The sequence below is a fragment of the Pleurodeles waltl genome, chromosome 1_1 (genome assembly GCF_031143425.1).
Source record: "Pleurodeles waltl isolate 20211129_DDA chromosome 1_1, aPleWal1.hap1.20221129, whole genome shotgun sequence".
Classification (NCBI taxonomy): domain Eukaryota; kingdom Metazoa; phylum Chordata; class Amphibia; order Caudata; family Salamandridae; genus Pleurodeles; species Pleurodeles waltl.
The window spans coordinates 730578125-730601918 of NC_090436.1; the positions used below are offsets into that span (position 1 = coordinate 730578125).

General features: G+C 43.0%; 1 protein-coding gene across 1 annotated transcript in view; it reads left to right on the forward strand.

Annotated features, from left to right (window-relative positions):
• ROR2 (receptor tyrosine kinase like orphan receptor 2) overlaps nucleotides 1-23794 on the forward strand; it is a 228377-nt gene that overhangs the window by 200379 nt on the left and 4204 nt on the right. Inside the window, exons 5-7 of the mRNA XM_069227391.1 lie at nucleotides 16390-16517; nucleotides 18295-18609; nucleotides 21282-21527. Of these exons, the coding sequence (XP_069083492.1) occupies nucleotides 16390-16517; nucleotides 18295-18609; nucleotides 21282-21527 (689 nt within the window). The remainder of the gene's footprint in view (nucleotides 1-16389; nucleotides 16518-18294; nucleotides 18610-21281; nucleotides 21528-23794) is intronic.

A 23794-nucleotide genomic window follows, 5' to 3' on the forward strand; every position in this document is an offset into this window, starting at 1 on the left:
TGTCACATTGGTTTTAACCCCTTCACTGCCAAGAAACTAATGGTTCCGTCCAGGGGCGCGGCGCTAAGGCGCCACAGACGTAACCATTACGTCCTGGTAGAGGCCCGCGGGGGACGCACTAACGCTCCCCCCGAGGGCCTCCCCCCTAACCCTCCAAGGGCAGGGCTGGGAGGGGAATAGCTTCCCCTTCCAACCCTGCCTCGCCCAGTGACGTCTGATGACATCAGCGTGTGCTGACCTCATCAGAGGTCGCCTCCCACCGACCAAGGAGAAACAGATTAGTTTCTCTTTTGTACGAGGAACAAGGGAGACAGAGAGGCATGAAAAGGGAAGGAAAGGCTTTTCCTTCCTTTTTCTTGTCCCTCCGAGCATTCCTGCAGCACAATCGCATAGCAATCGTGCTGTAGAATGCCCACTAGACACCAATACATTTTTTTTCTCCAGGAAATTGCATTAGGGGAGCGGCCCCTTGGGCAAGGGCCACTCCCCAAGGGGGGCATTTTATTTAAGGCCATTTCTGCCCCCCCAGGGGCAAATCGGCCTATAATAAGTAGGCTAATCTGCCCCCAGGGGGTTGAGGGCAAGCCATTACACACCAGGGATGTGTTTTTTATTTTTTTATTTATATTGATAAGGGGAGCGACCCCTTAGGCAAGGGTCGCTCCCCGGGGGCAATTTTTTTATTAGGCCTTTTCTGCCCCCCTGGGGGCAGATCAGCCTACATTAATTAATTAGGCCGATGGGGCAGAAGTCATTTCTACCTCTCTGGGGAGCAGATCGGCCTATTTTAATAAGCCAATCTTCCTCCAAGGAGGGCAGAAACCACTAGACACCAGGGATTTTTTTTTTTTTTTGCGACAATTTCACACAAGGGGAGCGACCCCTTTGGCAATAGTTGCTCTCCTGGGGGCAAATGTATCTTAGGCCATTTCTGCCCACCCTGGGGGCTGAATGGCCTATTTGTCTTAGGCCAATATGCCCCCAACGGGGGCAGAAACCACTAGACATCAGGGATTTGTTTTGAGCCAATTTCACACAAGGGGAGCAACCCCTTAGGCTATAGTCGCTCCCCTGGGGGCAAATTTATTTTAGGCCACTTCTGCCCAGATCGGCCTATTTGTATAAGGCTCATCTGCCTACCAGGTGGGGCAGAAAGCCCATCAGAGACCAGGGAAGATTTCTTTAAAAAAAAAAGAGGGTGGGGGTATGGCTAAATAAATGGGGCCAAAGTTGTTCTGCTGGGGGGGGGGGGAGGAGGGCAGTAAGCCTACTAGATGCCAGGGAAATAAAAAGAAATAGTGAGGTGGTGACTCCCAACCATGCCCCCACCCCAACTGAGGGGGGTAACAGTCTTTCAGCTCTCCCCCACACACTAAAACATCTTATCCCATGGCAAGCAAGAAGACATTTTATTATTTTGGGTTTTGGGTTTACATTTGGGCCATGACTGTCTAACCCTCAAAATCGTCCCATTTGGAATGGTGAGGGCTGCATTTTTTGGACTTTGGGATGCTGCCATGTAGAAAAATCCACAAGACCTAGACACATCTGAAAACTAAACATCTGGGTGAGTCCAGGGTGGTGTTCTTCACATGTACCCCGCATTTTCTAACCCACAATGCCCTGCAAACCTCCAAGTTTGCTGGAAATCACAAGTTTTTCCTACTTTTTTTGTGATGGAACCTTCCAGAATCTGCAGGAATCCACAAAATTCCTACCTCCCACCATTGACTCATCTAGACCAATAACAATTCATCCCCACTTGTCAGCCTAAAAATGTTTTTTTTTTTCAAACTGCCCTTTTGGACTCACTTTGGTTCCCCCTCAATTTCAACATGTTTTTGGCTCTTCCCTGTCACAGGCACTTGGCCCACCTACACAAGTGAGGTATCATCTTTACCAGGAGATTGAGGGGAACGTTGGGTGGTAGGAAATTTGTCCCGGTGTGGTGATCCTACACAGATAGTTGGAAAAAATGATATTTTCTTAAGCTAAATTTGGGGCTTGCTGAGGATTCTTGGTAAGAAAACACTGGGCGATCCACGCAAGTCACACCTCCCTGGACTCCCTCAGGTGTCTAGTTTTCAGAAATGTCTGGGTTTGGTAGGTTTCGCTACATGGCTGCTGAGCCCAGGACCAAGAACGCAGGTGCCCCCACAAAAACAGGTAGTTTTGTATTTGATAATTTTGATGTGTCCACATAGTGTTTTGAGGCATTTCCTTTCATGAGCACTAGGCCTACCCACACAAGTGAGGTACCATATTTATCAGGAGACTTGGAGGAACGATGGGTGGAAGGAAATCTGTGGCTCCTCTCATATTCCAGAACTTTCTGTCACCAAAATGTGAGGACAAAGTGTTTTTTTGCCACATTTTCAGGTTTGCAAAGGATTCTGGGTAACAGAACCTGGTGAGAACCCCACAAGTAACCCCATCTTGGATTCCCCTAGCTGACTAGTTTTTTAAAATGCACAGGTTTGGTAGGTTTTCCTTGGTGCCGGCTGATCTAGAGGCCAAAATGCACAGCTAGGCACTTTCCAAAAAACACGTCAGATTTCAATGTAAACATGTGATGTGTCCGTGTTGCGTTTCCTGTCGCTGGCATTAGGCCTACCCACGCAAGTGAGGTACCATTTTTATCGGGAGACTTGGGGGAACACAGAATAGTCTAACAAGTGTTATTGCCCCTTGTCTTTCTCTACATTTTTCCCTTCCAAATTTAAGACAGTGTGCAAAAAAGACGACTATTTGAGAAATACCCTGTAATTCACATGCTAGTTTGGGGACCCAAGAATTCAGAGATGTGCAAATAACCACTGCTTTTCAACACCTTATCTTGTGTACATTTTTGAAATACAAAGGTTTCCTTGATACCTATTTTTCACTGTTTATACTTGAGCAAATGAATTGCTGTATACCCAGTATAGAATGAAAACCCATTGCAAAGTGCAGCCCATTTATTGGCTCTGGGTACCTAGGATTCTAGATGAACTTACAAGCCCTTTATATCTTCACAACTAGAACAGTCCAGCAGACGTAACGGTATATTGCTTTAAAAAATGTGACATCGCAGGAAAAAGTTACAGAGAAAAATGGCTGTTTTATTCACTCCAATTTCAATATTTATTCATTTCAGCTGTTGATTTCTGTAGGAAAACCTTGTAGGATCTGCACAAATGACCCCTTGCTGAATTCAGAATTTTGTCTACTTTTCAGAAATGAAAGCACAAAATACAGTGAAAATGGGGTATGTCCCGGTAAAATGCCAAAATTGTGTTGAAAAATATGGTTTTCTGATTCAAATCTGCCTGTTCGTGAAAGCTGGGAAGATGGTGATTTTAGCACCATAAACCCTTTGTTGATGCCATTTTCAGGGGGAAAAACACAAGCCTCCTTCTGCAGCCCTTTTTTCCCATTGTATTTTTTTATAAAACAAATTTGTTGTTGTATTTTGGCTAATTTTGTGGTCTCCTCTGGGGGAACCCAAAAACTCTGGGTACTTCTAGAATCCCTAGGATGTTGGAAAAAAAGGACGCAAATGTGGCGTGGGTAGCTTATGTGGACAAAAAGTTATGAGGGCCTAAGTGCAAACTGCCCCAATTAGCCAAAAAAAGGCCTGGCACTTGAGGGGTATAAGGCCTGGCAGCGAAGGAGTTAGGTTTTTTCCTTATTTGCTTCTGTTTAGGCAGTCCAGCAGCTAGAATATCCTGTTGGACCACTCCTTTTTGAAATGGTGCTTTTGCTTCCAAGTAACCTATTTTTTTATGTATTGCTCAAAGATTGGGTTCTGCCATCTTCAATCGGTAAATAAGTAAAAAGATGGCAGCGTCATGATGCATAAGTGCCATTTTGTCAAAAAACATACTTTTCTCTTTTTACTGATGCTGAATAGCATTGTGAAATCCAGTAGGTTCGCTTTAGCACCTCAAAGGCTAGATTTCTTGGCTCTCGAAGTTATTATTTTTCAACTGTTAATGTATATAGATTTAATGTGGGAACCACGTACCTTCATGCATACTGGTTTAAAAGAGTAAGGTAAACCACAAAAAGGGATACTGTTTTCTAATGTGTGCACAACTAGTGCACATGTTGTTAAGGCTTATGGCAGAAAATTCTGTTTTGCCCCTTTAGTAGTAGGCAGAGTCTTCAATAGGTCCTTTTGTTGCACTGTATTATGGGCACAATACAATAGTTTTGAATGGCAATCTGAAATTTAAATTTTATTGCTTGAAGTTTTATCTTGTATGTGGTTAATGGGAAGTCCTACAATCACATTATTTGCTTCCCACTTAAAAGCCCGACAATTTGAGTGGTGTCCATTCTTTGGGATTCCTCATCTGCTTTGCTTAACTAGGATTATCCTGTTGTGTGTGTACCATATCTTTTCAACACTTCTGTTCATTTTGGTCCATCACTCCTATGTGAAACATATCTATATCTTGCTTGATCTTTACCTCCAAACTCCCAAAAAACCCTTACTTCAAGACACGGTGATGTAGAACCACATCATCACATCTCAGTCTACAAATGTTCATTTTCTTTCATTTGTAGTCTGAGTTGCAATTGCACAGCTATCAAACATGCCTAATGCTATATATATATATATATATATTTGTCAATAGTGGGCTTACGGTCAGCCACTTTCAACCACTGTTACGGGGGTTGAACGAATATGCTCTCATGTCTCAGAAGTAGCGACGCAGACTCCTCTTGGCAGTTCTAAAGACAGTACTTAGTAACGGTTGAGACAGGGAGAACACCACTGCGGAATACACCTCAGCCCTGCACAACCTGCCTCTACAGTTTTTCTTGTTCACCTGTTCAAAGACAGGCCCTTTTATACAAATCTGTACAATACTTTATTACACATAATTAACAATAGATAACTTGCAAGTTACAGAAAACACTCAAAAAGATGTGACCCCATCACCCAGAATTCCTAGGTTAAGACATTACTTGTTCTTTATTATACATTCGACAAAGGTTTATGACCAAGCATTCTTTGACCTATGCAGGTGTACATGCTCTTTTGTAAATCTAATTTGTTTGTGTGTGCTGACAACATTGTGTGTCCAAGACTACCCGGGTGCTCAGAATTTGGTTTCTTCCCTGTACCCATTGTAATTCGTGCACCTGTGTGCTTTGGGCTAATTCAATTATGTGCTAAGTGTCTAATCTGTCCACCATCTTCTATGTAGGCACAGAGTGTGTCGGGGGACTTGTGCGCTTATGTTGTAAATACCTGTAGGTTGGTCAGACATGAGTTGGCCTTTAACAAAGTACCCTTTCGAGTTCCTTATTCTGCTACATCCTTTTATGAACGTTTCTCCTTACTCGTGTCAGTGTGGGGGTTTAGCTAAAGTGAGTTTTGATTGTGAACAGCGGTGTGGCCTCTATTGGTGCTGGATGTTGTGAGATGTGTTTACTACACCACACTGAATTTCTTCAATTACCCTCTTTCAGCCATTGGGTTTAGACTTTGTCAATCATGTCTTGGCTCAACCCAATGAAGTATGCATCTGTTACCTAATGCTCATTGGCTCCATCCTTCCATCTCCAATGGGTGCTTGGACTTAACTATATGAGGGACTAATTTACGACAGTAGCTGTCTCTATCCCCCCTGCCGGCCACCACCCGCTGGTGCTCTCTCATATGCTATTGCTGCAAGTGTTCGCAGTTAAACCCTGACTTCGAGGATTTGGCGTTGTGTGTTTGTTCCAGAATACTGTCAAGTCTATATCTCATCAGCCTCTTCTCTTGTCTAGTCAATGAAACTCTTGATATGATTTCTGGGGCAAACCTTGCATCATCTTAATATCTTGCTTCCATACTTTTCAAATACATCTTTATCCTTTTGGATTGTTGGCCCACAGAATTGGATACTACAGGAAGAGAGACCTCACAATTTAAGTATGCAGTGGTAACATTTGTCCTTGTTCACTTGGAGTTTTTATAATGTTTGAGCAGAAGGTCTATACCACCTTTTACAAGCGCTGAGCCCCAAAATGTTTTCAGTAGAGCTCCCAACATTTTTGTGTTCTAATACTTATGTCCTTCAATAATTTTGTTATCAGTATTGTGGCATAAACCCCGCTTTAGAACACAGACCCCAGGTGCGGTGTACAGTTTTCCCAATGAAGTGTCATATCAGAGATCCTATCTGGAATGTTCGACCGAGATTTGTCAAGCCTCTCGCATGCCTCAGATTTTGCAGTAATTTGAGAAATGGACAAGATATTTTACCCAATGTAGAAATATTACACTTTCTATTTCACTGCATTTCACTCGGGGAAATGTATATTTCTGAACTGATTACCAGTGTCGTGGGTGACCAGCACTAGAAGCAAATAATTAGCAACACACCCTCTTTAACATTTAAATTCCCAAACTATTTTGTTTTGCTTATAGTATAATAGTTATCATAATTAAAATGTCTTCTTTTGTTGGATCATTTAAATGCAAACAATTATATTTCTAGGTATATGTTGAAAGGCAGTATTACAGCTGATGTTAAGGTTGTGACTTTTACCCATATAAAACGTTGTTTTCAAGTTTAAAAAATATAATTTCTTTATCATATGTAAAGTCAAGTCTTGCGGGCTGTGTCAACAGAATAAAATAATAAATCGAGCAATGAATTACAAACATGTAATAGATTTTCAGATGATGGAAATGTTGCTGTTCCTCGGAGACATTCGGTAATGGTTTGTTTTCACTTCCCAGGATGTGTCTGGCATTCTGGGAGGAAGAGAATTAATAGCAAATTATTTCCACCCCAATAGAACTCGATGCTTTGACCCTTGCAGTTGCAGGGAGGAATTTAATTTGAGTTCACTTAGCATTTCATTTGTCACCGAATCAATTCCGTGGTGCTGGTGCTCCCAGTGGCCCCCTCGCACCAGTAAAAGAAGTTATGAAGACGGCGCTGCCTGTTCGCCATTTCCTCTGATGGCCCTTTATTGAGTTGGAGTATTTTTCAGAGTGAGGCCCGGGGGCGAGGCAAGGGTTTCACATGTGGCTTTTTAGAATATTTAACTGTATCACAGGAGTTCAAGGGTCAAAGCTCCCTCAAGGCTTTGTTGCCATTTCCTAAGTACTTCCAGGTAATTACTGAGTGGGATCGAGGGAACGGGTGGTGTTGGATAGCCATAGCAAAGTACAAAAGCATCCCCTTCTCACTGGAGAGACGCTCCATCCTCTCTTACCAGAGCTGGCAGACCAGTTTGGCAGAGTGATATCCCTCTCTGATCACAATTTGAGGAACATCAGGCCCGATGTTAAGGGAAGGAAACTCATCCACTAAACTCTGGTGCAGATCCAGGCAGGAGCTGTGGTCACAAGTGCAACCCAGATGACCAACCCCGCCTAATACATGATGAATGCATTTCCCTGCCTAACACAAGCCTCCTCTGCCCTGAAGGCCCTCCTCAACCGCCACAACCCGACAGCCAACAGTTTCTCCCATTCCCGTTTACCACATGATCCAATCAGAACAAAGGAGCAAAGACAGTCTTTTATTTTGCCTGTAATGGGATCCTATTTAGGTATAGCGTGCCGACTGTGCGTGTGCAGTCCCTGCAACACGTATCATGTACCATAAGGGGGTGGGAGCCTTCCCTTTGTTTACCATTTGTTGGATTCATTGTGTGTCTTATTTGCTGCCTCCTAATTGGCCAGGGCTTGAGAATTTCCCTCCCTATTCTTGTGTTTGGAGCATGGACCAAGTACTGATCGATTTACGTTAATTGGTGTCCTTTTGCTGTCCATCCAGTCCTCATTGTGATTGAGATACTAGTTTTTTTTATGCTTCACACCTGTGTTGCTTCTTCCCCTCCCATCTGCCACCCGTTGTCCATGTTACATCTTTCCCTTCCCTTACCACCCTTGCCTGTGTTGCTTTTTATCTTTGCCTCATACCATTTTCCGTGTTGCTTTTTCTCCCGTGTTGCCCCTATTCACCATAAGAAAAAATAAAAGCCTATGATCCGGCCAGTGCTGGCTTCATCATACTGCTTGTTGGGTCGAGCCTGCGAGACACTAGTACCTAATAATTGGCTTAGAACCCGCCCATAGCTTCGAATTAATTGTCATAATTGTCACTCTTCTTTGCTGCCTTCTTATTGGGCAGTGCTTGTCATGCACCTCTTCCTTTTCTTTCCATGGCACACGAAATAAGTACAGATTACTTTGCTTTATGCTGGCCATTCACTGCTTGCGCTGCGATTGAGAGACTATTCCTTTTTCTCATATAGTTAATTAGCTCTTCACACGTTCCTGTTTTTTTTTTTTTTTTTTTTTTACAATTGCTCATTCATCAGACTTTGTTTGGGGATTTGTTGTTTCAGTGCATTGCGTCTCCTTTGTTTTCCTTGTAATATTTTCATCTTCATATATGTTAGCCTTGTTTCAAATTTCACATAATTCTCCACTCAACTCGGTTTTTGTCGCTGCCTCAGTGCATTTCAAATCGAAGTGGTTCTTAGGATGCACTCGCTAGTAGAGAATGTAAGACAACAATCCAATGCAATACATGGGAAGCCTGTAAAGTGCCCCCGTAATCACAATTCACATTAATAATGACACGGTTAAAATAAAATCCTTCGACTATAATAATTTTAAAAACACTCATTCAATAGTAATTTACAATTAATGAAGGTACATCAGCACTGCGTTTCATCTTCCTGAAGATCTGTGGACCTCGTTGCACGGCGTTACCCATTAGCACACTGTTCCCCAAATCCATCATGTTCATGTTACCTTTACCTCCTATTCTTCATGATCCTTCTTTGTGCTTCGTATCTTACACTAAGCACCGCATTTCTTATGTTTTGCTGCCCCAGAGTTTCCAAATCCATTGATGTTTGAAGCGAAGTTAAGATATACAGAGGGGAAAAAACACAAAAAAGAGAGGAATTTACAAACAAGGAATTGTGAAGAAAGAATTATATATTTGGTGAATCATCTGTATGACACCCCACGGGAGAGTTTACTAGACAGTTGGGCTGTGCCCACCGGGCCACAGGGGGCTATGTTATAATATGGCAAATGTGCTTCATATGTATACTTGCCGCTATGGCTGAGAATCTGTCAATGGTGTTTGGGGTTGTATTGCTTTGACTTAGATAGCCGGGGGTATACGTTTTCCTACCTTGATTTTCTTTTAATGACATACCTTTTGTATAGCGCTTCATATTGCACAGTTTCTATTTCTAAACACTGTAAATCTCATTTTTTATGATTACCCAATACAAAGGCATTCCATTCACTGATCTGCAGACCAATGGAAGGCTTGAGTCAGATTTATCAGGATTCAAACTCATGGTCTACATTCAGCTCATTTAATCATGCTGCCCGCTTTTAGTGATGCATTGCCAAGTGAGGTTCTTGTGCCATCCACTGAAGCACAGTTGTGTTTTAGACAGAGGGATGGTGCACAATGTGTTTACTATGGTGTCCCACGAAGAGGCAAAAAACAGACACTAGATGGCACTGTTTTTCCAGTGTATTATGTGGTTGAGGCAGGGCCTTTTGTCTGGACACAGGTGTTATGAGACGTTAGTGCTGTTGTAACCACTGGTTGTATGTAGTTGTATTGCTCAGTGAATGTGTTTTGGATTCACCTAAGCCATAAAGGTGTGTGCTTTATTTTATGTCTGACCACCTTGGCAAGTCTGTGTGCCAAACGCCAATACCTGTCAATACTATCTAGCAGCCAAATTACAAATGTCTGCCACAAAAAGTATGCTTTGTTAGTGTTTTTATTGAGTGTGTACTGCTTGGTTAACCTCACACTTGCCTATTCTACCTGGAAATTCCTTTCACACTCCTTGGGCCCTCTGTATGCAATAGTGTCAATGGATTGATCAAGGGGATGGCCTTCCTATTGCTCGGGTGATGCTGGTGTTCTGTTTTTTGTGGCAAATGTGCCTTCTTTTGTCTGGCTGAAGACCACGTATCATCATTTAAAAAAAAATAGAGTAAGTTCCTAGAGAGAATATGCTTTTTGACAGCCCCTTCAACCATTGGCTTTTATGTGGTTTCCATGCTTTATCATTGTTTCGATGGGCTGTCCATCAAGCCTATGCCATTGTGAGGATGTGGCTCTCTGCTTGCCCCCCCACATCCTCAGCCTTTAAAAAAATGTTTTATTTCTTTTTCTTGTTGGGGGGGGGGGAGGGGTGGCAGGATCCAGTTGTAAATTGCTGCCGGACCCGGCACCTTAAAAAAAAAAGCAACTTCGTGCTACTTTGTTTTCTTGTTTTTTTTTAATTTACTGATCCATCTCAGATTGATAAATAAAACAAAAGGTATTTACACCTTTTTGTAGGTGCGTGTTTGTAACGGTGCACACACATTCATCTCCATGCGTGCGGCTGCAAAATGATACAGCTGTATCATTGTGCCTTTTTAAATGTTTTTTTGGGCTATGCTGGACAGCATCCTGACTGTGCTGTACAGCATCACGTAAAGTGATTGGCAAAACGATTAAGTCCCAAAGGTAAGAGCTATTGGCTTTGCCTGTGCTTGTTTTTTTATTGTCACTATCCTCTCTCCCATTGTCCGGGATGCCCACCACATGAGAAAGAAAACATGCTATGACATGGCTAGTACTTGCTGGTTGATAGTGATTTTTCTAAATTTACTTTTAGTCATGCTGCACAGCCAAACTTTTCTACAACATGGCTAAAAGACATTAGCAAAGCTGATAGGTTTCACAAAGGTGAGTCCTATTGGTTTTTCCAATGCTTGTGATGTTTTTTGACCTAGCAAAACTAGGTCCCCATGTTATAGACCATTGCATGGTGCACGGCTGCATTTACTGGTCAGGTGATTCCAGACCCAGTAATTTTGTCACTGCTGCGCCCTGCAACTCGTAATTAGGCCATAAGTGCACATTCAAGAGTACTAATTTAAGCTATAGAAGATTTTTTTTTTATTTTCATTTTAACAATAATACATTTTGGAGAAAGAAAAGAATTTGCAGCCACATCAGATCCTGATCGTTGTCTTTTGAAATACAGCAAAGATTTTTTTATATTTTCATTTTAACAATAATACATTTTGGAGAAAGAAAAGAATTTGCAGCCACATCAGATCCTGATCGCTGTCTTTCGAAATACAGCAAAGATCCTGCAAAGCCTGGGTTAGAAGCCTAGGAAGGAGCTTTATCAAAAGTTAGAAAGGGAGTGGAGGTTCAGCTTACGAAGAAATAACACGGACTCAATGGCGAGCTGTGAAAGGGAGGGTAGTCTTTCTCGTAATGTAGAACACTGTAAGGCAAAATGAGCCGAAGAACTTTGAGGAGACAGATTCGCTACTCCATTTTGGACTAAGAATGAGTGAGAGGGTGAGGGGCCTGTAGACTTTGGCAGGCACCTACTGGCCCAGTGACTTGGGTGTGCCATTGAATTTCATTACCCTTTGCTATAAATTGCCCATCACTTTTCCATAGATCCGTGAGAGCCCTCCAAACTCATCTGTGCTAGGGGGATGGAACGGAAATCCAACAATAACGGAATCTCCTATCAGCGGCTGTCTATCAGCAACGGCTGAGCGCAACCTGCTGAATCTCGTGCTTACCTAGTTTATGCCAGGCAGTGACCGCGCGGGGCAGCCTCCGGCTCACAGCCGCAGGCAGTGGAAGAGGACTTCCTGTCCAGAAGAATGCTGCTGAGGCTTTGCCACATCTAGTGTTCCAAGTTGAAACTTTGTATGCATTTCTGTAAGGTACTCACTGCAGCATGAATGCACAATGCACTCTGTATGACTCCAAGCAAATAATGCAAGCTGCCCAGCCTCTAAATAAGTGAGTCTTAACCTGTGGGCCAAGGACCTCTAGGGGTCCCAGAGGCCTAAGGGGGGTTGCCACTATTATACAAAATTAAATAATATCAAAAGTAATTAAAATTAATACCATATATACAAATGAAGCAAAATTGAAAATTTGAAACAATTTTCTATATTTGATTATGAATAACACCCAATATTTCAATATTTGAGCAGTTATTTGGTGTATACTTTTTTGTAAATTTGTGTATTGTTTTGAGGTCCAAAACACAGACATTGCTTAGGCCAGGGATCCCAGGCTTTCAGTAATGACTCAGTGGGCGTCTCCAATTCCAGTAATGATACAGTGATCGTCAACAGAAGTCAAAAGGTAAAGAACTAGGATTCTAAACCATCTACAGCTCTGTCAGGTAGCTATAGACAATGAAAAAATACACCTTACTCAAAATGACACAGTTCCGGGGGTTGTGCAAGAGGCAGCGTGTGTCAGCATGAGTGTCCCGCCACAGGCTCTGCGACTGACTCTTCTTTAGCTAAAGTTGATTAGCAGGCAGGATGGTAGGGGCACCCCTCAGCAGGCAAAAGCATAGTGCCTCAGTAATTCACCCAGCAGTGGGCGCCAACAGCAACTTTCAGAGTCAACTACCCTAGAGGCCGAGGGGGCCTAATTTACCAAGGTCAAATTACACTTTGGTGTAAGGTTGCTTTTTTTTAGTATTAACAACCTCTGCGTTAATAGTAAGTTTACGAATGCAGAGACTTCTCAGTCAGGGTGGAGAACTCAGCACATAACAAGATACACATGTCCTATCTTTTCATGTGTGACCTGCTCCGCGCCGAATGCAGTCTCCAAAGTCATTAACTTACAGTTAACTCGTAGGTTGTGAATACCAAAAGAACAAAACGTACACTTTCACCAAAGTGTAAGTATACCTTTGTGAATCGTGCCCAGGGTGCTTATAGGTTATGTAAATTCTGCAACCAGCATCCTCCAACAATAGAACACATCTAGGTTTGTTGTCGTTTTCTTACGGCTCAAAGTCACAGCTTTAGAAGCCTGGTTTAGGTTGATTACAATCACAAACAAGCTACGCACTAGCTGCACTAATGTGCAAACGACGCTGTGCAGTCCGTTTTCTCCTGAAATTGCACTCCGGAATGTGAAAATTTGAAGGGATGGGATGTGGACTTCTATCCAGGAAACTGGCAGGAAGGCAGGTTTGTGAAAAGGTCACTATGGAAACACACAGCATTGGCCAAAACTCTCCTCAAAACTTTAGAAAAACACTTCCACGTCATTGTGATGGATGGATGTGATGTGTTACTGATCTGATGGTGTTGTGAGTGGTGCAGATCCAACTGCGTCACCGGAGGGCCTCAAAATACGTAACATCCTTGCACAGACTTCCTGGAAGCAGAGCACTGTTTACCCCTCTCATTATAGGAGCGTCTAAAGGGGATATGCTATAGAGAAGCATCTTGCTGTAATGAAACGCTTTCTAATTTGGCCCAGACCCCAGATCATTATGTACCATCTAAAGTAATAGCCAGTATAATTTAATGCAGTTTAGTGTAATAGCCCTACCAGGCAGAGCGCAGATATTGAGAACACATGTTCTGCGCTTATTTGAACTCCATATAATAAGTTCTTGGCAGAAATAACTAGTGTCTGCCATGCTTGAGCGAAAGGTCGAGGCCTCTGACTTCAATCTCCTATTTTTTTTAGAACACGTGTTCCTCTGAATTGCACGTGTGCTGTTTTAAGTCTCTTGGCAGAGAGAATGAGATACGGAGACTGCGTGCTTACTCGCCCTTCCAGCTACTCCTTGCTCACAGTTGTCCATACTCTGTGGAGAAGGTTATATCGGGCCTTTGTTGTGTTGCACAGCAGTCGGGCATAGTGGTGGACTCGTACCTCAAGCCGCCCTGAAAAATGTGTTCCTGACAGTCCCTTATTGAATGGATCATGGGAAGCAATTCTGCCTGTCCGCCTCCAAGAAGATTTGGGGGAGAGAAAGCACACTTTATATGGCCGCAAGAAAATTGTTTGTGTTGCCTCAAGACTGCCGGTCTACACAGCAGATGATCCCTCTGACCACCCTCCCTTAAAAATAGCTCCTTGTCCTCGGCCTAGTGGTGACTTTCCTAGTCACCTTCAGCACATGCAGCCCTGGAAAGGAGCTTCTCCGACGTCCAAAGATAAAATTGATTCTGTTGATTAGTTAGGGGAGGGGACCAATAACTTACTAATACACTAATTTTAATCACGGCCTGATTTGATTTAATTTTTGATTTAGTGAGCGTGGTCACTTTTTATGCAGCAGAGGTGCAGAATTTCAGTGGCTTTAGAACACGGGGCCTATTGCCTGGGGCTAGGTTGATGCGGGTTAGAGACAGATGAAGTATTTTTGGACAAGACTGTGTCGTTGTTGCAAGGGAGGATGATGTAAGAAATTGCCAAACATTATTGCTGAAGGGCGGGCTCGCTGAGTTCTGGTACAAATATGGACTGAGTCTGATGCATTGTAGGCAGTTACCTCTGGAAACGAATAACGTTTTACTTATGTTTACATAGATTTTAAAATTTTAGGTGTACTTCAAACCAAAGACAGGAAGAAGATGCAGAATCACACATGGCATGATTTGGCTGCAAATTCACACAGTGTAGTTACAACGTGGATTTTATAGTCATACATATTACAACACTTTGCAGTAGTAATACCTGGGATTAAATCATCTCAAGGGACAGAAAGTAGGTGTTTCTTGGGGGAGAGGCAGGCATTAAAGCTCTGTCAATGTTAGTGAATACCAACAAATCTGCAAGTTTATGGGTATTTCCATACTTTTACAGGCAGCTTCCCAAATCAAAATGCTCATAAATGTACTCCTCCTTTTGGTAGGGGTGTAAACAGCTGCGGCCCGTCCTTTAGGACAGAGGGGGCACGCCCACCCCACCTTTTGCCCCTCTTGAAGAGTGTCTGGCAGGCTGAACAAAGGTCAGCCTGACAGACACTCTTCATGTTCAAGTCACGCAGCTAGGAGCAGGCATGCGCGATTTGCGATTTGCGCAGACTTCTGCCTGCCTGAGCTGAACTTTGCTGGGCTGAGGAGGTCACAGCTCCTATGGGCGTGACCTCCTCTGCTCAGCAAAGGTGCCTTGAGGCTTTCCCCTGGGTGACGAGGAAAGCGTCAACCATTGACTTCGCCCTGGGTGCTTCAGGTTTAAGCCCTGAAGCGCCCAGGGCGAGTGTCAATCAGTGACACTTCGTCACACAGTGGGGTGGGGTAAGCAGTCTCACTGACTCCATCCCACTCTGTGACGAGGCTGGGACTGCTGCCTTCCCTCATTGGCTGACTTAAGGTCAGCCAATGAGGAAAGGCAGCAGTCCCACCCCTCCTCGGACCTCCGAGGCTGAAGGTAAGTGTGTGTGTGTGTGTGTGTGTGTGTGTGTGTGTGTGATGTTTTAAAATGAATGTTTGGTGCGTGTGTGCATGTTTGAATGTTATGAGTGTTGTTAATGGATGTGCGTGTGTGTGAAAGAATGACTGTGCATGAACTTTTAAAATGAATGTTTGATGCGTGCGTGTATGTTTGAATGTTATGAGTGTTGTTAATGAATGTGCGTGCGTGTGTGTGTGTGTGTGCATCCCGCCCGCCCCCCTCCCTCCTAAAGCTGCCGGCCGCCACTGGGCGTAAATGCATATTTATAGAGGAAAATAGAGAGAATACTAAAAATTTGTGAGAGCGTATGGGAAGGGAATTCCATTTCAGCACGGTTGCACCATTGTGAGGGAGTTACCTATATATAAAGGTACACTATGTAAATGTATATTTGTGAATCCCATTATTAATCAATGACTTATTTGTTATTTCTAAAAAGTTTGGAAATGTAATACAAAACTATGTAAAAACGTATAAAAGTAAATGTCCCACTTTTATTTAAGAATCGTCCTGGGGAAGTCACACCACCAAGACTAAGATACGACTGCCCAGAACATGTTCAGTGAATTAGACCACAAACTTGAGTAGTAATGTAAAACTAAGACAGGAGTATTTGTCTAATCTTTGTTTGACTGGGGCTGGTTTGCTGACTCACTGGTGTAATACAAGTTGGTGGGCCTCCCCTGCACAATGTGGTAAGCCACCCTCTCTCAGAGTCTCCAATATTTCACAAATATTCATAGGCTTTGGGCTGAATGGAGGCCGCCTGGAGGGTCAGTGGAGCCCCCTGCGCCGCAGCAGGGGCCTGTGTTACACCCCTGGTGTGCTGTTCGAGGAGGCCACATGATGAACTTTTGGACAAGGTTGTGCCATGAGGCTGAGAGAGGAAGGTAGAACAAAAAAACAAACAGACATCTTGACTTTTAACCTCTCCTTCACGTTTTTCTGTGACGTACGTATCCAGAGGCCATTCCAATGAATCTGTGCACTGAATGATGCGGGGGAAGCAGCGCCTGGGGAGAGCGCGTCAGCTCGCTACAAGTGAAAGTTACGGTTTAAGTTGGATCTTAGAACAGTCCGAGCAGGGCGGGAAAGGGATGGACATCTGCAAGCCTGCGCACTGGATTAATTTGGGATTTTTGTTATTTTCTTCTACTAGTGAAGACGATCAAGAAGACGGCTTTTGTCAGCCGTATCGAGGCATTGCCTGTGCACGATTTATCGGCAATCGGACTATTTACGTGGACTCCCTCCAGATGCAAGGGGAAATTGAGAATCGAATAACAGGTATAACCTCCATTGTTCCCTGGCAGGGACGACAGTCCTTTACTCCTTTATCCTATTCTGTGCTTTTGATTTCTCTGGAATCGATGACATCTTTAGTAACAGGCCTAATACACTCGTCTCTTACATTTAATGTCTTTAACAGTATTTTGATCAGCTCCAACTATATGAATCTTGTGAGGATTTACAAGACATCTTGCAGGTGCGAGCTATATCAGTCTTGCAAATTGATACCAAATTTTAAGTCAAGAACGCTGAACGTTTGTATGATATGTGGGCAGAAAACGCCGTAATAAATTGCTTTCATTGTGTGGGCCTTTCAGAGTGCCACCAATCCCCATGTGTTGGTATATGCTGCCCTCTACTGGTGCCTGGTTGAAAGCTGTCCTGTACAAAATGCATAAAGTGAATCCATTTTGTCCGAACAGTGATCATTAAAAAGTCCATAATTTGGCAGAGTGCTCACAGAAAGAATATATCACAGATCTTATGGAACATGTCTTCATGTCATATCTGGAAACTATTTGTTCCTTTGCAGCTGCATGCAAACCTATAAGGAACCTTTTTCAAAACACTGAATTGTGGGGATTGGATTGGAAACTAGGATTGTTTTTTGAATTGACAACCGCGGTGAATGATTTAGCGGACCTATCTGGATCTGATGCTATCTTGGGTACAAGCTTGTATCGACCAACTAAAAATAAAGCTGCTCTTAAATGGATTGCAGTGCTATAATTATAGGAATCCATCAAACCAATACGGTTATAGAACGCTCCCATCCCCTGCATCTCAGCCCATTAGTAAAAGCATACATCACAGGGGACCATATCGGTAAATACTTTCAGACTGTCCACACTAAAAACAATATTGTCCCAGACTAGCTATGCCAAAACCTCTCAGCACCTCATGGAGATTGCTTATGCTGTTATTGAAAAAGAACCCCGCTGTGGGCGTTTAAGTTTGAAAAACAAAAAACAATGCCTGGTGGTCTGTTAGGCCGCCATGACATGACCCCTCCAGTTAATGCAGTCGGCCACTCCAGTGGGATTTGCTGGGCTAGCTATGGGTGTCGTGGCGGAGTCACTGCCTCCCACTTACCAGCAATGTTGTTTCCCATCCTTTAACTTAAATGGCCTGCATATTGTGATGTGTGATATCAGTTGGCACCAACCTATAGCCTGAAGTCATTGCACTGCCTACGAGGCCACTGAGAAGAAGTTTGCTCCTATGGAGGACAGTGTCTTCACAGTCCTTCCTTGTCATCGGCTGAGTGATATATTTTCAAAGACTAGAAGATCTCTCTTGAGTCCCTAAGAGACCAAAGGCTATCTGCATTTCCTCTTACATTTCCGGAGCAAGATGAAATGGCCTTATGACAGGTCAGAGTTCAATTTGCAGCCCTCCTTTCCATTCAAAATGCCACAAATTCAGTACAGCCTGTCATCTTTTTTTAGGGACTGAATGCATAACAAGCGTGTTTTTATGAGAATTATCATTTTAAATATTTCAAAATATAATCGTATCTATGGTATGCGTGACTATTTAGAGCGAAACCCTACCCATTAAGTAAATGTACAAATGTTAGAACGTGTTGGTTTTTGGAAATTATTGCAAGTGTTGGAAATGCACATTATTTACCGAATTGTTCTTGGTATTAAATTATATTGAATTATATAATGTTTAAATTTAAATAATTATGGAGATTATTTAGCTATATAATAAATACGCTCGATTGGACGTGTGAGCTCATCTTGATGTCCAGGTATCTTCTCTCTTCCAGCTGCGTTCACGATGATTGGCACGTCCACACACCTGTCCGACATCTGCTCTCAGTTTGCCATCCCCTCCTTCTGCCACTTTGTGTTCCCACTCTGCGACGAGCGGACCCGCACTCCCAAACCCCGGGAGCTGTGCCGCGACGAGTGCGAAGTGCTGGAGAATGACCTCTGCAGGCAGGAGTACACCATCGCCAGGTCCAACCCTCTCATCCTGATGCAGCTGCAGTTACCAAACTGCGAGGAGCTGCCCCTGCCTGAAAGCCAGGACGCTGTCAACTGCATGAGGATTGGCATTCCCGTGGAGAGACTCACCGGATGTAGGTTTCCTCTCAGTAGTGGCTTCTTCTCAGTTTGCTTTGTAACTGATGAATGCAGCTATCCAGATCTGCTGCTTCTCGTCACTAAGAGACCACAAAGAATGGATACTGAATTGTAGTATTGTGCAGCTGGGGAATAGTTAAGACTAACCTTTCCCTTGCAAATGCTAAGAGTTGGCATTTTATCAGGATTGAACCACTGCGCTAAAATTACTATTCATGTGTTTGATAGAAACTGGCACACCTCTTGTAAATGATGTAATCACACTTATGTTCTATATTGCTTATATAGTGCTCACTTACAAGAGAAGAGTCATCTAGATGCTTAACCGACAGATTAAGAGAAAGTCAATAGAACGTTTCACAGTGATCATTTCGGAAACATTGGTCTTTTTACAATCATGAGAAGACTAGATCAATGCTTGAATGACGCCTTTAGGCACATTCAACAGCCCTGTTACTAGCACAGATGCGGCTCAGCTGACAATTCTAACATGACATGGGTGTGGGACCTGGTGCAATGAGAAGACGGTCGAAAACAATGAAGACACACAAAATGGTGGCTTCGGGACAGAACACATGGCACACTCATTCCACAATACTAATTGTCATCTGTATACTAAGAGAGACTCTGGGGGTGGTGTGGGGGGGGGAACGGTTCAAAGGTGACAGAACTACAGTATATGGCCTGAATTACCAGCGTCTTTCAATAATGTAGCCACCATGACATTTTGAATAATTTGTAACCCGCACACTGAGTAGATAGGCTGTGGAAGAAAACAGTTGGCCCAGTTTAGTCTTAATGACATGTCAGCTTTGGATATAGTGCTTTGCAACAGTTGCAAAGAATTTACAACTCTTTTGAACATCTCAGAGCAAAAAAATCAAGTAACTCCTCATTGTCCTGGGAACACAGTAAATGTCAAAACACTTGCTTTCAGGAAGTTACTTGCTTGTGGCCTTTAAGCAAGGAGTGTACATCTTGACCCAGTCTCTTTTCTGTGGTCATGATTAAGTCAAGAAGTTAAAGTTTTTGTATGTGCAAAACATTTTACCCAGACGTATTCCCTCCTGATCACGTCACAGTTTTCTTTATAGAAAGGCTCCGGATCTTGTCCACGTGGCTGGTAATTGCAGCATCAATGTTTGATTATTGGCCATCCTCTATAAAGCAGCCTGCAACTGCGGCAGTCTCACTGTAAGAAGGAATGCCCAGAAACACCTCTTTCTCTGGGACTGTGGCCCTGTTTGAATTCTTCATCAAATAGTGACAGTTCTAACATTTATTTAAGGAATTAAGAGGGAAAGACGATTTAGTCTGTATTTAGGTTGTGCAGACAGATCACAAGGGCTAACTTGAAAATAATCAAAGCTTGTACAATGGTTTTTCAAAATGACTGCTCTCCTGTGTGTCAAGCTAACACGATACATACTGGAAAACCTGCAGCTGTTGTATATCGTAAAACCATTCATAAGGAAGCATGTACACTTTGCCTTTTCCTAATTAGCGCTACACAATAAAACATATTATCTATATTTTAAATACTGTACAGTTAGCAGGGGCGGCTCCTCCAAAGGGACAGAGGAGCGTAGCCCCGCCCCGCCAGCAGCGGCAGCTGCAAACCTTTTCCCAAAACACAATCATAAACTGTGTTTATGATCGCGTTTTGGGGAAAGGGGTGGGGCAACGGGGGTGACGTGCACTGAGGGGTAGTGCACAACACTTCCTCTCAGAGCGCATGTGTGTTTGGTCGGCCGTCTCAGGCCGACCAAACACAAATCCACACAGGGCTCTCTCCAGCCCATCAAGCTGGAGAGAGCCTGCACAGGCTCCCAGTCTGCCTGGGAGCACCCAGGATTGGCCGCAGGGCAGACTGGAAGCCTGTGCCTGCAGCCATGAGGAGACCGAGCAGAGCGGATGGAGCGGCGCACGGCTTAGGAGGTAAGTGTTTTTTTATTATTATTATTTTTTATTTAATTTAATTATCACCCCCGTGTGCGTGCCGCCCGCCCCTTCTGTTAAGTGCGAGCTACGACTGACAGGATCGCTGCTTTCCTTTAGTTTGTAGGCTTTTAGGCCCCATAAATATATATTTATTATGGCTAAAGAAATTGAACAATTGTTTAGGGGAGAAGAGTATGTCCCAAGACTGGATAAGAAGCCCACTATGCCTACCCTGTACGGCGCAACATTTTCCCATATGTCTGTCTTAATGCAATTCAGTACTCTTCCATCATAGCCCTCACTACGATTCAGTGTAAAAATGCTTCATCAGGAATATGACGTGGTATGTAAATGCAATCATATTTTAATACAATACATATTTACTTCTACTGTTTCATGATGCCATTGTGATGGGAGTGCCTAGATAGGTTATTTTCTTTTGAGTGGACATTACATTCCCTCATGGATGTTTTATCATGCATTAACCACTGCTCACAGGATGCCACTTAGCCAACCAAACCTCTAGACTGACCTCACAGTTGTTGAAGAAAGGGAAAAGTTCCTCACAGACAACCCGCCTACTAATATATGGCTTAGGTATGTTCTCTGTGACAGTTAACATGTTGGAACAGATTTTGCAGTAAAGGAAAGAACTGGTAGAATGTTCTTAAAAGTTGTTCATTTATGTTCTCCTTTCTTCTCCCAATTCTTTTTCTGAATGATACAGATCAACAGTGTTACAATGACTCCGGAACCGAATATAGGGGTTCAGTCAGCGTTACCAGATCAGGCCACCAGTGCCAGGCATGGAACAGCCAGTTTCCTCACAGTCATCATCTGACAAGCATGACCTATCCAGAGATTGGAGGAGGGCATGCGTACTGCCGCAATCCCGGCAACCAACACGAAGGCCCCTGGTGCTTCACTCTAAATAAAAACGTACGCATGGAACTGTGTGATGTACCTCCTTGCCGTAAGTACTGATTTAGTCTACTTCGGAAGCTTTTATGAACTATCTACAGTAGTAGATTAATATTTTTAGGTTGGACTCCACACACAATTTTTTTTTATTGTTTATTATGACTAGAGTACACTGTTAAAATGGTGAAAATAAAATGAGTTAAAAGAGGTAATATGAATTTTGAGTTGAGAAGCAGTAAAACAAAGAAGGGTTGGATCATGAAAAGCGAAGCACCTGTGTCTTTGCCAACATATAACGGGAACATTCCCTGAGTTAATGCATGAACATTAGACGGCACGAGTCGGAAACAGAGAGGAAGTCCCTGCTCATTGTTTTCCATTTGTGCTGTCTACATATCATTCATTGATTTGGGAAAAAAAGTATTACATTTAGACACTTCGAATGCAAAAAAAAAAAAACGGCTCTGTGCTGAGGCAGCGCATCTCCTTATGATACGGCTGCAAAATGGGCAAGTTAGAGATCATTTTTAGTATACAAGTTAGGAAACTGAGCAGAATTGGTAAATGAGTCCGGATTCTATGCAATGTAGAAGAAAGAGTTGTTGCTACTTTCAGTCCTAAAAATGCCAGCACAATAGGTCATTGTGGCACACAACAAAAAATACTCTCTGCAGATGGGCAAAGATCAGGCACTGCCCTATTACTTATCGGTAATCTTCATTAATCCTGGTCCCCGTGGGAGGGGAATGGGTAGGCTTTCCAGTGTTCCTTTTGTTCCTTTTCTGTCTGCGAGATAGTAGTATCTTATTAGTAGTGAATGGGACGAGGACAGGAGGGACCTTGGGGTAATGCACTCTATCTCGATCTCTCTCTCTCTATTACACACACTTTCGTTCTCTGTCTCTCACTTTCAGACAGAAGACTGACATAAGTTCAGATTTGTCATAGAAATAAAAGTGGAAGATAACTGTAATGGGTTGTGAGGAAAAAAAAATATAATTGAAAAATGCTAAAATGAGTTAATAGAAAAAATAACTGTCATTGTGGCTCATTTATAAAAGATAAAGGGGAAGTATCTATATCTTGTTTCAAAAAGGAGACATTCACGGTGGGAGTTACCAGGATACATAGTAGCCTGCCAACCCTTTTCCCCCAGACTAGCCCTCAAAGTTATCTACATTTTAAACATTTTGCTGAAAAAATCGTATTCCTTTTAGACTATTCCTGCTCAGCATAAGCTTGCAAGGTGTTGTTTTTAGATACAGAAAAAAACATGACGTAAAGTAACATCATGCAACCTTTTAAAATCAATTACCGAACAAAAAGTATCATCATACACTTTTACCTATATGAATTCAAAGTAAGTGGCTAAAAGGTCTGCGTTAAGTGGTTAAATAGTAAATAACATCACAATGTCACAGACGCAGATACAAGGACAGGATGTAAAACAATCAGAATTCAAAAAAGAAGCTGTAAAAACAACACCAACATGAGGGTCTGACTTGAACGAAAAGTCAAAGTTCTGTGTAATGTAATTTTTCCCATATCTTTGAGTAGATGCTATGCAACCAGAACAACTGTGCTTTGTTGGTCCCTTTGGCCTCAATTCTTTCTGCACAAAGTTATCTGGATCCAGGTGCCTTTGTTTCTGCCCATGCTGAAATGTCAATGTTGAGTGATTCTGCACTGTCCATTCTGGTCTTGGCACAAAGGGACGCACTTTGTTTCTGTTCTGATACCTCATTAATATGGCCTTAGAGCCTGTTGTAGCGGGCTATATGGCCATTAAAGACCCGCTCCAGCGTTAATGGCTTGAGCAGAAGGCGAGGGCCTTTAAAAAGGGAGCAGGACTTTAATGGCTAGTATAGCCCAGCTAGAAAGGGCTATAAGGCTATTAGAACATTCCGCCACTAGAGCACTAGAGGGCAGAATGTTCTAATAAATAAAACAGAGTCCTCATGGAGCCCGAGGGGATACAAAATCCCCTCTGGCTCCGTGAGCCTTTGTCCACAGCTTTTGCCTCTGAACATAGAACATTGGAATGTTGACGCTTGGGCTTTTACCAGCAAGTAAAAGCCCTGAACACTCCATTGTCTCCAATGGAGTTCACAACATTCCAATGTTCTAATATAGCCTTAGAGCCCGCCGTAGCAGGCTATACTGGCCATTAAAGGCCTGCTCAAGCGTTTACCAAGGGAGCTGCACTTTAATTGCCATTTAGCTCAACTACGAAAAGCTATAGGGCTATTAGAACACTCTGCCACTAGAGGGCAGAATGTTCTAATAAATAAAACAAAGTCCTCATGGATCCCGAGTGGA